Source organism: Clarias gariepinus, chromosome 8 (assembly GCF_024256425.1).
Source record: "Clarias gariepinus isolate MV-2021 ecotype Netherlands chromosome 8, CGAR_prim_01v2, whole genome shotgun sequence".
Lineage (NCBI taxonomy): Eukaryota > Metazoa > Chordata > Actinopteri > Siluriformes > Clariidae > Clarias > Clarias gariepinus.
In genome coordinates this window covers 34,613,844-34,632,927 of record NC_071107.1, presented here as the reverse complement: position 1 = coordinate 34,632,927, position 19,084 = coordinate 34,613,844, and the positions used below count along the sequence as shown (strand labels likewise).

General features: G+C 38.0%; 1 protein-coding gene across 3 annotated transcripts in view; it reads left to right on the top strand.

Moving 5' to 3' along the window:
- Positions 1-19,084, top strand: part of gfra1a (gdnf family receptor alpha 1a) — a 92,933-nt gene that overhangs the window by 19,854 nt on the left and 53,995 nt on the right. For 2 of the 3 annotated variants that reach the window (XM_053502267.1, XM_053502268.1), the window contains one exon: positions 1,945-2,046. The exons of the other annotated variant lie outside the window; for it this stretch is intronic. In XM_053502267.1, coding sequence (XP_053358242.1) covers positions 1,945-2,046 — 102 coding nt within the window. The remainder of the gene's footprint in view (positions 1-1,944; positions 2,047-19,084) is intronic. 3 annotated transcript variants of the gene reach the window in all.

Below are 19,084 nucleotides of genomic sequence, written 5' to 3'. Positions count from 1 at the left end.
CTTGAACCTTTTTCCTTAAGCTTGGTCATGCACTTGGTCATGATCTAGTACCCTCTTGTTGTGACCAGCATTGACTTAATATCTGCTGCATTGTCTTTCTGTAGAATTGGACTGGATAGACTGGCCTTTAGTTCCTCCGTGGGCATGGGCAAGCCCTGATATTTGATATTCAGTTTAACAATCTTAATGTTATGGCTGATCAGTTTGTCATACAGGTATGGATAAATAACTGTATGATTAGGGAAACTGCTGAAACAAAGCTTTAAGTGATTAAGTTAGGGGATTGCTTTTTGGGCTGCAGTAGTTTATCAGAACAATGTCTTGATCTCTAATTTGAACTCTAATTTATTTTGTGATCATTTTAGATATTCTTATACTTTTTTGCAAATAATCATTACCCTAGGATCTGTATATGATCTTGATTTGATCTCAATTTGCAACATATACAGAATTATTCGCTCGTCACACGCATATGAACTTGAGTAACATCCAATTATTAATCCATAGGGTTTAATATGATGTTGCAATCTTTGCAGCTATTACAGCTATAGCAATATTCTTCCAGAAGCGCATTTGTGTGGTCAGACACTGGTGTCTCCGCTATAATTTATCCTAAAGGTGTTCTTTTGGGTTAAGATCAGGACTGTGCAGGCCAGTCAAGTTCTTCTTCCACACCAAACTCTCTCATCCATGTCTTTATGAACCTTGCTTTGTTCACTGGTGTGCAATTTACAGTAAAGGCCCCTAATTCCCCAAATTGTTCCAACAAACTTGGGAGCATGAAATTGTCCAAAATGTCTTGGTTGTTTGGGGCCGAGCTCAACTCCAGAAAAACAACCTCACACCAGTTCCAACATGACTGCGCACCAGTGCACAAAGCAAGGTCCAACATCAGTGTCTGACCCCACAAATGCGCTTCCCATAATTCCCATAAGCACACTCCTAAACCTTGTGCAAAGCCTGACCAGAAGAGTTGAAGGTGGTATACCAAGAGTGGGCCAACATCTGGTTCATCTACTATGTTTATGGTACATCTATAGATCAATAAACTCATTTCTTGTCCTGATGCAGTGCACAGCCATGTTTTGATGTCCCTCTAGAAACTGGTTGTTTAGTTTTTTTTGGCTTTACTGGTTGGAGGTGGGAATTACAAGTTGCATCGCAGCATTAGTCTCAGAGACAGAGGTGTTAGTCAAACTGACAAGCAAATTCTTTTTCTTCTTCTTACCTGACATATAAAATTGTGTTTCCAGTTCCACGACGTTATCGGAAACATACAACCTCCAGTTCGTCCATGGCGACATCGAATATAAAAATGAAACATGCCTTGAACATACATAATTATACCGGTAACTCAGAGAGATGATAAAAGAACAGCATGGCAGGTTTACAGAAGTCATTTTGTTCGAACAGGGCAAAGAACATGAGGCTACAGCACTAGTCCATAGTGTATTCCTCTTTCTTCTTTAATAAAGATCATTTATTTTGCATGTGTGAAGCATGTTTCTTGAACCGTATCTATCTCTTTTTTGAGAATGTTCTATACTTTTTCCTTTTTTTCCCCTTTGATTGAATTGATTTGAATTTTGTGTTTTAAAATCTAAAATGGTACTAATCCAGTGATCTATAGGTCGATGTGAATGTTTGTAGTTACCAGGAATCTGTTTGGTTCACTTTTTTCCTCCCTGACTATGACTCATGACATTAAGTCTGATGTACAATACTGCACAATAAAAGATATGTTTGGCGTCCAGTGTGTCTTTAGTGTTGCAATGAAGAATGAATGCTGATACAAGGTTCCAAATATAAATCTGATTGATTTGACTAAATTACTACCTTTTTAAAACGTAATCTTTGTTTTACAAGCACAGAGTTTAACACAACTGAATTGGTTTTCCCAGAGATGATGATGATAAAGTCTAAATCTAGTGAGTCTTTTTGCAGAGGGAGACATGAACAGCGACCCCCGGAGTGCTCCAGACACCATGACCCCGGGCCATAACCCTGGTAGAAACAAGAGATCAAACACCGCTTGGGCTATTCCGGGTAAATAACCCACTACTGCATGCTGAATTGGAAGAAAAAAAAACGTAGGGGTGTGTGTATGTGTGTGTGTGTGTGTGTGTGTGTGTGTGTGAGAGAGAGAGAGAGAGAGAGAGAGAGAGAGAGAGAGGAAAGCAGTACATGTACGAGCGCTCTCAGGTCATATATCATTTAAAGACTTTGGATTCTAGTGACATGCCTTTGAAGCGGTGATCCATAGAAAACATGAAAAAGGTGTGTGTTACAGGGCGGAGAGACAACGTGTCAAACAAAACAGCGGACAAACAATGCGCCGGATTTCTCAAATGGGATTATCTTATCCTTCACATACAAAAAAAAAAGTTTTTTTGTTGTTGGGGTATTTTTTTCAGTTTTGACCTGACATTCCGATCTTCACTTTTGCTGATTAGCAACAAAGCAGTGTTACATTAAAATGTCCCAAGTCACACCGAAATACAAGTACCATGTGTAAGAAACACACTTGAGGTTGTGCTGGAAAATAGTAAACGATAGGGTGGAATTTTTTTAATATATTTTAAAAAGAAAGAGTACATTATTAATCCCAAAGGGAGTTTGTATTATATTTTTTATATAGATAAAGTGAAAAATATTGCCTGTTTAATGTATATTATTAATGCTATTACTATTGTATAGATTTGAGGTCGGAAATTATGGTATAAGTACTAACATGGCCAAATTTAACAAATTCCTCTATTTCTCTCTCTCTCTCACCGAATGTCATGTCCGTAGGTAAGATTACATCACTGTAGCTTTGATTCACTGTAACTGTGTGAAGCTATATATGCCAGTGGCACCGTCTGACCTTCACACTGTGATCACAATGACGTACTGCACACTTTTGTGTGAAGCTGGCGGAGTCGACAGGGCAACAAAACCTAACCCATATTCTACAGCGTGTTACCCTGATGATCCTGATAGCACTAGTGAGGGAACAGCAGGACCGTGAATGATGACTGAACGTTTTACAACAATGAATATAGCTGTAAATGGACAAAAAAAAAAAACAAGTATACCGAAATTGTCCCTGCAAGCATGTTTCCGTGATATACTGTACGAGGGATAAAACACATCAGGGTTATTGCTGTTTTTGAGAAAATAAGAAACTTTCGAGTGGTATCAGTATTTCCTGCTCACACCGTACCACCCTGCGTTGATAATTTTTCCGTAACAGAAACCCCTCCTATTCATTTAATCCTCTTAAAAAGCAAGTTTATAGATTAAGACTCTACATGGTTTTTCGGAAGGAAACTTGGTTTGTACTGCAGGTAGTGCGACGATCAGTCTCGGGTCCGCGCTTAAAAAACAAATCAGGTGTAAAAACTGTTGTGGGATATCTGACGGGGACTATGAAGTGCAGATGAAAGCGCCAGCAGCATTCGGCCTTTCTTGAGTCAAGCGTGTACCTTCAGAGTATCAATTATTCATGGCTCTTAGCGCAGTGTGACACTAGTGATAGAAGAGGAACGATTCAGTGCTCGGGCCGCTGAGCATGGGCCTTTTGTTGACATGCTCAGGTAATTAACAATCACTTACAAGATATATTGAAATGTCCTGAATTATGTCCTGTTAACCAACGACAAAAGGACACAAAAGACATCTTAACCGGATTGTTCCTCGTCAGGATCAACCTCTTAATGTGCATGTAAAGAGAGATATTTACAGTGAAGATTACAACATAACAGAGGAACGTGCTATTAGCTCTCTCTATCACTTAAACACGCTCATAGATGCGAATCATTGGCTAGTGCTGCATTGATTAACAGGATAGAGTCACACCCTCCACACCTACAGAATAGACAATTTTGCCACTCATGGCTGGGTTCGGGATTAGGGACCTCAGTGGGTTCCTGGTTCAGTCCTGAGCTTGAGTTACTCTTTGTACATACTCCCTTATGTTGTCCCTTATGAATACGCAAGTGTACTATGGTGCAAAACAATATAACTAAGGTGTTACTAAAGCTGGCCAACTGGGGAGACGGCAAGATGGGAGCAATCATATCATAGGCATGAACGAAACGAATCAAGTGTGAAATCAGCCCGAAGTCCAAAAGTCTGCATGCAGGGACTACAACCGAACGATATCCCATCCCATACCACCTTGTGGCCACGGTTGCCAAGGTAGACTATGGATATATAGATATGTTTAACACAGAAGGAGATGTATTACTTATAAAGTTGTAAGACTTTATGTTATGACTTCTCTCTCTTGCCTTCAAACAATTTGAAACATTTTATACAAATATTGTTTCTACCTCTCTTTCTTGTTGTTTAGAGCAGCGGTAAGCACATGTTAGCGACGATACAATGTAACAATTTTAACCCTTTTACTCCAAACACTTAACCTGCCCAATGATATTAAGTTCACAATGAGAAAGAATCAAGTGTGGTAGCTGTCCTAAATAACTGAAACGATTATGATGAAATCTCGAGGATAGGAATGTAATAATATGCATTTCATTATAATCCTGGAGACCTAGTAAGGGAAAACAAGCAGCATCTATTTTAAGCTCTCGATTTTCACAAATTAGTGGCAGGAAAAATGAGTCTCCATTAAAATGAACTCTGAAAGTATCGCATTCTTAATAGGGTTTTTTCAGGAGTTTGTCGGACGGTTAAAAGTTCAAGCTTTCAAACGGAGCTACTCTTGGAAACATTTCTGAAAAGAAAATCCTCTGGGAATCATAAAGAGTTCTCGAAAATCCTTTACGGTCCTAGACACAACCTAAATATGATCCAGGTTTTTGTACACCATTATTTTTCCAATAAAGCGTGAAGTCATAAGCTGAGGTCCGTAACCTTTTTTCAAAGATTCTTCTGAAGTTCACAGAAAACCAGGGACTGGCTGCGGAGAGAGGCTCCAAACGTAAAATGCATAATATATACAGTATATTACGTTGTGTTGGTCAGACTGTGTAGTAGTACCATCATGGGCCGGGTTTAATTCCCACCTTCGGTCTGTGTGCATAAAGTTTGCATGCTCTCCCTGGGCTTGGTGGGTTTTCTCTCACAGTCCAAAGACATGCAGATTAGGCTCATTGTCGTTCCCAAATTTCCCATAGTGTGTAAATAAGAGTGTGAGTGTCTGTGTGTGTGTGTCCTGCACTGGATTGGAACCCAGGGTGTACCCGCCTCATGCCCTAAATCTCCGGTGATAGGCTCCTGCCACCCTGAATACAGAATAAAGCGGTACAGACGATGAGTAAGAGTTGGAAAGATGAGAGAGAAAAAAATCCTCACCAGAAATTTGTTTCAACGTGGCGTGTGTACGGACATGTGTAGAACCCCACAAAAAGGCCCCCGGTCCGTTATACTGTACATGCTGAATTTCTCATTCAAATCTGTTTCTATTTTCCTCTTCAGCCAAGATCCTGTTTCCTCTTACAGCACTTTATTTGTTGAGTATCTCTTGAAGGTTTTTTTTTTTCCCAAATAGTTTCTTCCCGTTTATTCTACAACTGGGCTGTATGATAGACAGCATTGCGAAAGATAAAACATAATAATTCTATGAATATTTAAAACTTCACCCAAACATATTAGCATGAAGCCCTCCAGACAGGCGAATACCCGTCCCGTGCGCCCTAGATAATATTTGTATTTTTGGCATGGGAACAGAAATTAAACTGGTAACATTAGCATAACAGACAGCACCGCGGTCCTTGTGTAAATAATCCAAGCTGGTTGTGAGGGAAGAATACTTTCTGTGCTCTGCTCTTGTCCTGTGCTGTCGATTTATTCGCTGGTCGTTTGTGACCGGTGCTTATATACGTATGAATGCGCTAAATAAGTCAGCAGTCTCTGGGCAATGCATTTACGCAAAAATAATCAGCACAATGGAACAGGTGACTGGATAAAAATGGACAAAAAAGAGAGACCTTGATATCACGTCCCAGTTTTAGAGCTTTATCATGATCCAAGCTGGCATGGCGGGCATCCTGCGGGGCACTGTGGGTAATGAAAGTGTTTGTTTCTGTGGCCCGACACCCGCCAAAGGGTTTTCAACCACCAAATTACCAGCTAGCTTTAATTCCCCCTTCGTTATGTAGGCCACCTGTTACCTGGAACAATCAGTCGTTTGATGTAAAGTTTGACTGTGGAGACATTTATTTGTCCTCACGTGTCCGGATCCGGTTTAAGATCCACTGTTGGTGGTTTTCACAACTTGTCCCTCATTCATAATTCACTACAGCTGATTGATTGAAATATGAGGTGGCAGAAGACAGGAAGAATACACTGGTAGGACTGCATGTCCTGTCTGGCTCTGCGTAACTCTATATCACGGCGCTCAGGCTGGATGCGTTATTTAACAAATGATGAGGTTCTGTTTAAGGTGTCATTGAACATTTATGGAAGGAGTCTCCAGTTTTAGAGCTTTAAGGGTCAGGAAAGACTTAGAAGATTATATAAGTGTTTGTGTGGACAATGAACAACCTTAACGTAGATAGATACAGTAAATGTTGTCAGTTTGACAGCAAAATGAGATAAATCCCGATTTAGCCTTGGGAAAATTGGTGTTCGCGGTTTATCATAACTAAATATTTTTTAAGCGATATATCTTCTTCTTTTAGAAGCTTCGAACCATCACTAGCACTAGCACAGGAACCACGATGAGGGAGACACACGATCACTTTGTGAGAAATGAGATACGAGAAGCTGTTGCGTTCAGTATGCCTGGGTATGTCAGCTATGTCCTGCTCTACCATCAGGACTTCCGAATGCTACTATAACCTTATGAGACCACAACTGTGTGACCACACAATGCTACAAATGTAATAACCTCTCATATAAGGACATGATATTTCTCCCATTTATACTTAGTCTTGAACAAAGTCTTGTATGATCTTCACATGTGACACAAAAGTCAGGGGGTTGAGTTCAAATACCAGTAAAATCCTAAAATAATACTAAAAAAGTGGAATAGTTCGAGCCTTTCCCCATTTCATGGAAATGTACAGTACTACATGTCAGACAGAACACTTTCTCTTAAAAACCCGGCACCGAGGCTGATTGCCATCAGGGTTTGGTTTTTGGATGTCTCCATCATATGAAGCGCCGTGGTAAAGCTTCCCACCTGTGTGTTTTCACTCCCTGGCACCCTGTTGGGAGAATGTGATAAAAGCGCCTCTCCTTTTCGCTCGACTTATTCGGTTAATTTTTATTTCCCTGCTGAAGTGTAGTCAGTCATGGTAGAGTGTCCTGTATTACAGGCCAAATCCCCAGCGAGGGATTTTTCTCGGCTCTTAACTCGTAGATTTACATGCGAAGCGACCGGGACATTTCGCTCTTAAAGAAGGCAGCCGAGGCTAAAATGTAGCCTGTGTTAAACAAAACGTCACGCCAGACTAAAAACAACCCAAACTGCATTTGTTAGGCAAACTGTTGCTTCAACACGTCTGCTCAGGTCATGGCTTTTTAAACTGTGTCGGAAATGAGTTGCTAATTTTTCTCACATCCGTGTTAGTAATATGACCGATATTTTGCTGTTGCTCGTACATTTTGTTCGTATGTAAGGAAAAAACAAACATTTTACCATGCTGGTGAAGTAAAATAATCAATAAAGAAATGGTGTGTTGAAACAAAGTTACTGTTACTTCAGTAACATCAAGATTTAGCATTGTGGGAAGTCCACAAAACATTTATTTCCTGTTATTCCCTATATTATAGCATAGTTATAACACCGTCTCAAACTTAATAAGACAAAAAAAGTAGATTGTTGCAGAAAAACTACAACCGTCGGCCTTCTGTAAACTTTAATCGTTAAACGTTCAATACTGACTGTGAGTGTTCCTTAAGTCTTAACCATTAAGTATGAATCATCTATAGCAAGTCATAAGTATCTGAAAATTACAATTAACCAAACAAATGTTTATTTAACCTATATCTTGGCTTGTTTTACTAATGTTGTGCATGAAACTGTCATTTTCCATTTGCAGACAATTTTATAAAAAAATAAACTAATTTTATTGATACCAATTTAAAGGATGATGTGGAAAAACAGTTTTTTTCCCTTTATATAATATTAACATTATTATATGAAGAAATGTTTTAAAAATGTGCCCATGTTTAACATACTTAAGGCGTTTTTATTTACAGTGCGCAATCTTTTTTAATTCTTTTAAATTTCAAATTCAAATTTTATTTGTCACATACACAGTCATACACAGTACGATATGCAGTGAAATGCTTATACGACCGCCAGTGACCTTAAAAGAAAAGAATAGTAAAAGCTTATACATAAGAAATAATAGGAATGAAAGAAATACTTAAAGAAAATAAAATTAACTAGTAAAATATGCTGTACAAAGTAAAATATGCTAATAAATACTGTTTATTATCGGATAGCTCAAGCTACATGTATATATATATATATATATATGACGCTAGAAGCCAATTATAGCAAACTATTGAATTTTTTACAAGCAAATTATAAAGCACCCATTGGATGTCAATACTTTTTAGCTCATTGAGTACTTTGAAGTTTTTTTTTTTGCAGAATTGCAAATAATAAAATAATTCATGTTTATGTTATCGCTATCGATCTTAGCTTGTTTTCTCTTCTTCATCTAGATCATCAATCTTTTTTAGTTAGTCGTTATCCACGCCTACTACCGTACCAGGTCTGTAGCAGCAAAATACCCGAAGTGATCCAAAACTAAACACAGTTCTGATTTGTGAAGTATTGAAAATTTGCTACGACCATAATTTGTAGAACAAAAAAATAAAAGGTCCAACTACAGATTTATCTGTAAAGCCATAAAGTAAAAGTAAAAGCAGTGAAGTCATCAATAACGAATGGCTGATGTGAAGTACACACACTAAATTTACTTCCAGTTTATAAAATTACAATTTCGCTCTTGCAGTCAAACACATTATGTTTTTACAGCGGGGATAAAAAGAAATTTTCAGCAAGTCAAGTAATGAAAAATCTCAGCGTGAAGTCAATGGCACTAGTATTAATTAACTTGATTGCTTGCTGGAGTACTGAACTGGATATCTAATAGCTAATAAAGCATGAAAGGACAGCTACAAATCACACAAGCATGTTGGTGGTGCGAGGTATACTGCCCTGGCAAAGACCTCAGCTTTAAACCCTTACACATCTGAAATGTATTTAATGCATTGGTTACACAAAGCTGCTGTAACAGTGTCACATGGGTTATGTTTCGAGCCATGCAATACGAACTGCCTTTAACCTCCTTATAGGTCACTAATCGAATGATGTTTTCGCACATGGAAACCCTGCGTCTTGCGGTAAACTCGATTTCAGTTCTACAACTTCTCATACGGTGCCTCGTATCTCATGTGACACACACAGACGCAATAAAAAAAAAAGTCTGCCTTGATTTGTGAGCGTTAGTGAATGTTAGCAAAGGCTAAGGTTTCAGCAGTGAATGTATATAGCGAGACACCTGTTCTCGCCTTGGAGAAAGGTCAGTCGGAACGCCGGGGTGGGGTCATGTGATCGTTTACCATCTGCCGTGTGCTGAATCTGAGGAATCACAACCACACACACACACACACACACACAGACAGAGAGAGAAAGTTCTCTTGATATCATCATTACAGTCCACCTCATTAAGCACGATCATTAAACTCAGGCTTTTGGGTTTTTAAATCATGTACTTGGGTTTGATCAGGGCTCGGGCTGAATGTGATTTTTAAATGGTACATGGGTTGCCATTAGATTACAGCAGAAACTATGTAAAATTTCCATTAAGAAAAGGATCGCCATTAAGATCCTGTCTATAAAGCATGATATAGTGATTGTGCTATTATATTAAAAAGTATTGTCAAGATTCCTGACATATAATCCTAAATAACCGCGTCCACCGCTTTCAAGTTGAATGTGTGGAAAGCTGGGGGTAAATACTTATGCGCGGAAAGATTTACCGGAAAATGTTTTGGCTCAAATAGACCTCCATTACTTAAACATGCATTAGCGTCCAACTTTATCTTGGCTGACTGACTGCATTCGGGACGTTTTTTTGGACCCGGCTCTATCTTCAGGAGTGATATACTGATTATCTGACCAGAGAATAACCCTAAACATGTCAGCTGTCTGCTTTCTAAAGTGAAGATCACGTCCAGCAAAACCTGAACCCGCACCAAACGTTCACAATCGACATTCCACTCGCACCACAAAACGGATCGGCTCTGTTACTCCGATGCACTTTGCGCCGAGTTGATCTTCACCTGTGATTATCATCATTTATCATGGAGCTGAATTTTCCCGGCAGCGTCCCAGAAATACCTCTGTGATCTCGAGGCGTTCTGTTGCGTACCCATGACTGGGGAAAACTCAGTAAATAGAAGCAGCTGGAGTGGAGAATTGCTGTCGGCCGTTTGAGAACGGAGAAGCTATTTGTTTGTGGGAGCGTCAGCGCTGGAGAGACGCCATGTTTAGGCAACGTGGGTGTGAACTTGATGAGTACCAGTCTGCTGAGGGATTTGTTTTGATGCGAGCGCTGAAATTAAATGAACTGAGAGAAACTGAGTGAGTTTGCTAGCGCGCGGTAATCTGCTTAGAGGAACGTTTTACTCTGAGAGACGTAGGGATGTAGAGGTGGACGGAAAAGAGGATGTAATCACGTCATGCAAATACACAAAATAAAACTAAATGTCCTCTGTAGCCTTGTGTCTCTCTGTCTGCTCTGTCCACATGGACCTAGATTTCTTTGTGGTTTGCAGCGCATTCACGCCAGTGGAGTTTCGTCAGAGTTAGCCGTTACACAACAAAGAAGTTCTGGGAAAGTGAGCATCGGTTCGAGTTGAAGCCAAACAGAGCTGAGGTTGCGTCGTATAATTGGATGGAAATAAAAATAATAGCATGATGCAAATGTAATAATTATATTAATGAAAACTTTAGAGCATGAGATCGTCCATGTATTACTTCAGCCTGGGCATTGCGCGTAAATATTAGATCATGACAAACTGAAAAACAGAATTTTTTTTTATAAGTAAATAAAATATTAACCTGGAGTATAAGAAGGAGATATACAGTATATTCATTTGTTTCAATCACATTTCCATAAAATAAGCATTGACAAATTGGTTATATAACATATGCTGTACCACTCTCATATTACTGGTAAACTACATGTGCCAGCAATCACGTGGAATTTAATTGCACACTCATAAGCGCATTTAAAAAAATATACAGCGCCATCTGTTGAATGTTGAGATAAACTAATGTTTTTTTCAAGGTTGATTTTTTTTTTTTATTTAAATGTCAAAGTAGCATATCTTCTCTTCCAGTGGGTCAATTGCAATGAAACCAAGCCTATATATTATCTCAAGCTCGGCCAAATACATGTGTGAAACGCCATTCAGATTTGTTCAGTAGTTTTTATGTGATGCGTGCACAAACGAACAGACAGACAAAAATTCCAAAAACCATCTTGATGTGTTCTATTAGTCAACGTACGTCTCCCTAAGTAATATTTTTCGCAAATATCTTCAATGTACAGACACACCATGTTAACAGTTTTATTATATGTATCAAAAAAATGCACCAGTACTATCATAACCACTGATGCAAGTTGTTGATGCAGTTTTTTTTCAGCCAGAATAATGAGTTTTATACTATGTGCGTTTGTGTAAATGTAAAGATATCATTGAAAGAGCCTTTTGATCAGTTACATTGTTCTGACCAATGTACAGTAAATGATCAATTGTAAATAATTAACAATGATGTTCTTTGTTTATCATTAATTCCATTTAGAGATTGTATTCTACTGCATATACTCAATATTCACAACAGTGATTCATTAATAGTGGAATCTTTTACCAACTAACCAGAGTGATCTGTGAATTTTGGATTAATGGATCAACTTAAATATGTCCATTTAGGGAAATTCTCCTTGTCCTGCTCAAACTTACAGTATATGGACATCGGATCATCAAGCTATTATTTTCTAAATAGTTCTGAAGAAACAAACTTGTATAGAATGTCTTTGTATGTTGAAGCATTTCATTTTCCCTTTACTGGAACAAAAAGAGGCTCAAGCATGACCATGCCCTTGTGAACCAAGTAATCTCCATGAAGACATGGTTTGAGGAGCTTTGAAAGAAAGAACTCAAATGTCCTGCACAGAACCCTGACCTCAACCCCACTGCATACCACTGGGAGGAACTGGAACACTGACTGCACTCCAGCATCAGTGCCTGACCTCACAAAATGCTCTTGTAGCCCAAGAACTGAATCGAGTGGAAAGTCTTCCCTAGCGATGTGGATGTTTTTAAAACACTTGGGTACCTAGGTGACAAACTTCATATTGATGCCACTGGTTTCGGAGTAAGTGAGTTTGTGAGTGGTCAGGTGTTCCAATACATTTGGGAGTATGGTGTATGACCTTTTGTAGCGCAGATTTGATGTTTGATGTTTTGAAGATCACCACGATTATATCAACAAAATTTTTTTTTTCATATATTTTTAAAATATTGCTTTACATTTTTCAAACATATTTGATGAATAATGTTTGGCAGGATGTTGTTACATAAAGCAGAGTTACTGTTACCAAGCCAAAGCTTATTATTTTTAACAATCAATTACTCCTTAATCAATTTGCAGCAATTACATTTGTATTAATAAGGACAGATTGACTTGATCAATTTCTGTTTGCATAGAACATTGTAGAAGATGCATGAAACATTTAGGCGTCTGGCAGACGCTCTTATCCACAGTGACTTTTGTATAAAAGTGCTTTGAAGTTTCCGTCATAGGATAGTTCAACAAGTCTGTCCTTACGTTTGGTCAAAGTTCTCTTTCTCAAAGTTAACACTGGTTCCTGACACTGGAGACTCCTTCCATAAATGTAACTAAACCTAAACGTGTCCTTTCAGAAAGCTTCATTAGATTATCAATTATGTTTAGTATAAGGTCTAGTCTAAGAGACTCATTAATGCCCAGCTGAAAGAGGGAGATGATAAACCAATACAGCATTGTCCAAATGTCTCATTCTGCTTACAGAGGAGCTTTTTATGCCAACAGCTATTGAAAGGAAAAGTAATGAAAAAAAGAAAGAAAGAGCGAGAGAGAGAGATATCTTTATTGAAGCCAGTAGTGAGTCGCAATTGGTAATCATAATGTGTTCTCCCTTCTCAGAGGTCTGGTTTTCCACTGATCCATAAAGTCTTGCACTAAAGTTCACACATGAGGGGGAAAAAAAAACTTGTATTAAAAAACGAGATTAGGTTTTGTCCTCCTACATTTTACTTTTTATTTTGGTCTCCTGGTTCTGTGATTCTGCTCTAACTTTTTATTTCATTTCTCCAAACATTGAGGTTCTTTTGTATTTGTCCCACTATCAATAGACTGATTTTTTCACTGGACAGCGATGACACAGTCATCTAGGATCGAACTTGCATGCCAACAAACTTCTTGTGAGTCCTTGTGTTTGTATGTGAGCTGCAGTACAACCTTCTCTACAGTACGTAATTTTTGTTTCATATCGAAGTTAACAAATTCATGAAATTTAAATGCATTTATTTTTTTATTTCTTTTATGTGCTCAGAGATAGCAGTGATGTGTCTCTCTGGCAAGCAAGTCGGCTCCGACTCGACTTTTTAATCTGAATGTTGGGACTCTAATTGCATTGAATGATTTAGTTTAACTGTACGTAGGCAATATTGTCAAACTCTTGTGGCGCAATTTAATCGTAAAGCTTCCACGGAAAAGCTCTTTTCAGCCTCAGAGCTTCTCATTAGCATGAACGGTGAGATGTGTGCGCTACATTAATTAATGCAATGTTATGTCGTGAATTAGGATGTACTGTAGAGTAGGATTTCATAACTGAATAAGAATTATGGCTAAGCAAAATAGTGAATGCAACTAGGAAAGACAACAGGAAACAGTCAGGAGGTGCACGCCCAGGGTGAGAGTAATTCAGGATTAGGGTTAGTAACCGCACACAACAATTATATAAAGTCAGCCATATTGTGTGGATCTCTTTATAAAGAGAAAAAAAAAAGAGAAGGTTGAGTGGACCAATAGGTATCCTGGGACTGTGAGAATCTGTATGTGTGTGTGTGTGCGTGTAAAGGTGTGTGTGTGTCCTTCTAAAGCTGACAACAGCATTACGGAGCACATTTGAAATTCATAGCACTTAATGATATGAAGACTCTTAATCCAGGGAAAATCGATCCTTAATAACCTTTAAAAACTGTACATGTGCTCCTTCATCGCTGAGACTGCCGTGTCTGGCACCCCAGAGGCTCGGGCCTCCATTCCCTCACATTAGCATTAAAGACCATAAAGCAGCATTAAACCTCATTTTAGAACAATACAGCTAGACGATATCTTCCGAAAAGCCGATCTATCACGCGGTCGTCTGAATTATTCAGCAACAGAAACCGTAGAAGAGGTGCTGCTCTCAGGTCAGAATGATCCGACTAATCTCTTCAGAGACATTAAATTCTCTTTAGGGTCAACGCGATATTATTATAGTATATTATATCATTCTATAATCACATGTATTACAATTATTGTTTTGCAAATTTGATGGTACTTTAGTGATCGGAGTAATTACTAATGGGGACGCATCATGCCGGCCAAATTGTCCATTCACCTCCCTCTATTATTCTTCCTTTTTTTTAAATGCACTCATGCTCTTCCTCTTTTCCTATTTTATTTCCGTTGTTTGTCCATTAATTTATTCTATTTTTTTAATTTGTTTCCGCTTTGTAGATACAAATTAACCGCTTTTAGAATTTTGTTTGGTTTTGTTCTTTTTTTTTTTTCATTCACTCTACGAACGTTCTAACATTTTGTCCAAAATGTCCATTATTTAAACATAAATGTGTTTGGTCTATAAGATATTTACTTTCTTAGGGATTTTTCCTCCTTTTTTCTAGTATATTCATTCTTTCTTTCATTCGTTCTTAATATTATAATCATGCTGTCCCAACCAACCATTTTTCAAACTAATTTCATTCAAATTAATTCATAAATGTTATTAATTTAGTCATTTATTGTGTCCTTTTGCACAACTGTAAAAATCTGATCTCCAGCAAGCGTGAGATGAAGTCCAGGATGGAGCTTTAGCCCCGAGCTACTGCCCAGGAGCCTCCTTAATAACATGGAGAGCTTCTCACACACGTGGCTATAAGAAAGAAATAGTGCCTGACCAAACAGTGGGAGGAAACGATGCTCACGGGAGGAGAGAGAGTCTACGTTTAAGTGTGTATTGTCTTATCAGAACAACATAAAAAAAAATAAGATGCATAATTTAATAACGGCTTCGGTCTTTCAACCTGCCAGCATTGGACACACGCCAGGTGATGGCAGTGCCGAGAGAGGAAATAAAAAAGAAAAAGCCTTATTATTCATCGCGTTTCAGTAGAAAATTTACTCCTGAATAATAATATTTAAACCCGATGGAATTTTATATTAGATTCCTGATATAAGATGGAATCAAAACAGTTTCTGTGGTTCTTTTGCCCTGGTGGCAGTCTGTCAGCTGGACTTTATAATAATAGAAATATTATTACGAACTGCTATAACCCTTTAGGATGAAGGACAGAAATGTATTGGAATAATTGGAAAAACTCGGCATTTGGGAGGAAAAGCATGGCCCCTGGTCCTCATTCATCCCAGACCACGGAAAGTTACATTAAAGGTCTTGAGCGCCCTGTTGTCACTTACGCTATAGCAGCTATAAACAGTTTCTTTCGTTTTAATCTCTCTTAAAGTTAACTCAACAAAGTGCAAACTTATCTATCTTTACCACTACATCTTTACATACAGCTTGGACTGTTACATAGTGCTGACACTGGAGACTCCTTTAGGAAACTTCACCTAAGCAGTGATCACAAACATGAGATATTTACAGTTATTTACAGTTTTGGTATTGCAAATCAATCAATCAATCAATCAATCAATCAATCAATCAATCCATCAATCTATCTATCTATTTGTCTGTCTACCTATCTTATAACTTGTTATATAGACTTCTGTTTTTTATTTATCTATCGCTTGCCTTGCGTTTCTCAGTTCTCTCTTTCCCAGTCACTTGGTACTATTATGGTATGTACTATAGGGTACCATAGTTCCATCTTTCTTTCTTTCTTTCTTTCTTTCTTTCTTTCTTTTTTTTTACTTCTAACCACCTTTCTTATTTCTCTCTCTCTCTGTTCATCTACACTTTGTTCCCGTCTATCTGTTCTTCTTCTACCTTTCTTTCTCTTGCTCTTTCGTGGTCTTTGACTCTCTTGTCTAATTTCTTTCTTTTATTCTTTCTTTTATTCTTTCTTTTTATTTCTTCTTGTCACCCTGTCTTTGTCTGATTTTCTTGCTCTTTCTATGACTACCTCGTTTATTTCATTCTGTCTTTCTTTCCTCCTCGTTAATCCCACTCCTTTTTTCTTTTTGTTTTCTTCCTTTCTGTCTGTCTCGTTTTCTTTCTCTCTCTCTCTCTTTGACTTTCCTTCTCTGTATCTCTGTCCTTATCCCTCTCTTTCAGTCACATTCTTTGTCTCTCCGCGCTGCTAAATATTATAACCCAGCCCCGAGTCACTGTAGGTCGGGAGATGAGACGGAGGAACAAATAAAAGGAGATCTCACGTCAGGTCGAGACTCAGAGATGCTCCACTGCCTCGTTATTATCATTTTTTTTTTTATAGGCCAGCAAATGAATTCCATTGTGTGTGAATCGTGATTGTACGCGACCTCTCTGCGAGTTTAATTAATGTGCGCATGCCTTTAATATTTATGCACACCCAGCCATTATGGGTGCTGGCAGGAGCTAAAAGAGAATTCATTCATTGTTTTGCTGGCTTTCATTTTAATCAGACTCAATTATTGTAATGAGAACCTTTCTTTGGAGCGATAGTGTGTGTCATCTTGGGTTTAATAAACTCTCCTAGAGCTTTAAATACATTGGATGTAGAGAGTTTAAGCTTGAGGTGACATGAGATCATATTTATAATGTACTCTAATAGAGGAGCGCTTCAGATTAGTGGTTGTTATTAGTTTGTGGGAATTTGGTTTTTCTGTACTTGTAAAGGAAACAAATCACGTCGGGATGTGACGTTATGGGAGAATAATTAAGTAACTTCCCTGATATTGACGACTTTCCCAAAACAGCTCAGTAGTTTTTTTTTCCCCTCGCAGTACAGAATGGTGCTGATGTGTACACGTACAGTATTAGACTTTGTCTTTGGATTGTTGTGACCCTGGCAGACAGTATAGACAGTACAGCAATTTACGGACGCCATTTACACACAGATGCATTTCTCATCGGATTTTCATTTTTTCCCGGAACGCTTCGGACTTGAGTGGGATCTGATTTTCTACACATCCTGTGCCTTCTGACTTCATGAACTAGCTGCGTTTGACCACAGCCTTCACACGTGACTTTAGTCAGAAGTAGGAAGAATAATGACTAATTCTTTAAAGGTTTAAAGTTAACAAAGGTCTCAGATAAAGTGTGTCTGTTAATGCTCCAGCTGAAATACACCTCAGATAATGCGGTTTTTATACCTATACCTTTAATATTCCATATTATTCCATACTTCTATACCTATAATTAGAGTAAGGTTTAAGGGCTACGAGAGAAATGTTACTTTTTTTTTTTTTGTGAAATGTATACTAAAAGAATGGACGTCCAATAATTCCTTAGCTTTTTGCTGAGATAGGCGGGATTGAAGAGAGGTTCGGAGAGCTTGAAGAGAGCCATAAACAGCCCAGGCGTTGCAGGAAATCTCCATGAGTACGCCAGTTTTCCCACCAAAATCATGAAAGGAGCCATTTAATTCCCCAGAGATACATAAGTGTGTAATATTTTTAAATAGGCGAAACACAGGATTGGTTCTGTTTTTTTTTATTTTTTTTTATTTATGTTATACAGGGTGGGCTATTTATAAGGATACACCTCAATAAAATGGGAATGGTTGGTGATATTAACTTCCTGTTTGTGGCACATTAGTATATGTGAGGGGAAAAACTTTTCAAGATGGGTGGTGACCATGGTGGCCATTTTGAAGTCGGCCATTTTGGATCCAACTTTTGTTTTTTTTTAATAGGAAGAGGGTCATGTGACACATCAAACTTATTGGGAATTTCACAAGAAAAACAATGGTGTGCTTGGTTTTAACGTAACTTTATTCTTTCATGAGTTATTTACAAGTTTCTGACCACTTATAAAGCAGTTATTAGCAGTTTGCTAACTGTAGCATGGGAGATGGGTGTAGGTCTCGTAGGGTGTCTTGCATTGAAATCTGCTGCAATGACCCGGTTACTGCGTTCACCAGACATCAACACAATTTCTATCCGCTCCTCACGTGTCATTAGTATGTAAACTGCTAATAACTGCTTTATAAGTCGTTTTGGAGAGATTATTTATATGTGCCCCAAAAATGGCCATCGTTTCAGTGTTATACTGTCTCACTTCAAACAACCATGTAAAATGCTAATTATTCATATTTCTTTATCATTATTTATAGTAATGGTGTAAGCTAAAAGCCTGTGACCTGTAAAAAATGTTGCTTAAGTTGGTTTTCGTAATAACTTAAAAAGCAAAAAATCTGTAGTGTCCGTAACCATGTCAAATCTATGCTGCAATATTTTAACAATTTAGCATTTTTAAATAATACACTTTTGCAGGTTTAGGTCATTTCATGTAAAATCTAAATTGGGCAAGTTTCATCTAAATGACAATTAAGATCATTAAAAGATTTGAATTCAAAAAGGTTACGGACACTACATACAAGAGCATGGAATTGTAGCATATTAACAAAAAATTAAGCATGGATCGGGAGATACGAAGCTTTAAGTATCATGAAAAATGGTGTTATATGAGCCTATCTTAAAATTCTCTTTTCTACCCAGATAATACGCTTTTTAGCACCAATACTGTACCATTTTTGGCCGCATGCAGGTTAGTGCGTTAACAGTGCTGCTTGAGTAGCAGTTGCCGTGCGTGCACATACATGTGATGAACATGAGATAAGAATTTGTAGCTTTATGACATAATCAAACCGCATCAATGCATGAGTCATGACATAAGCAGACATATATTTAATTCAA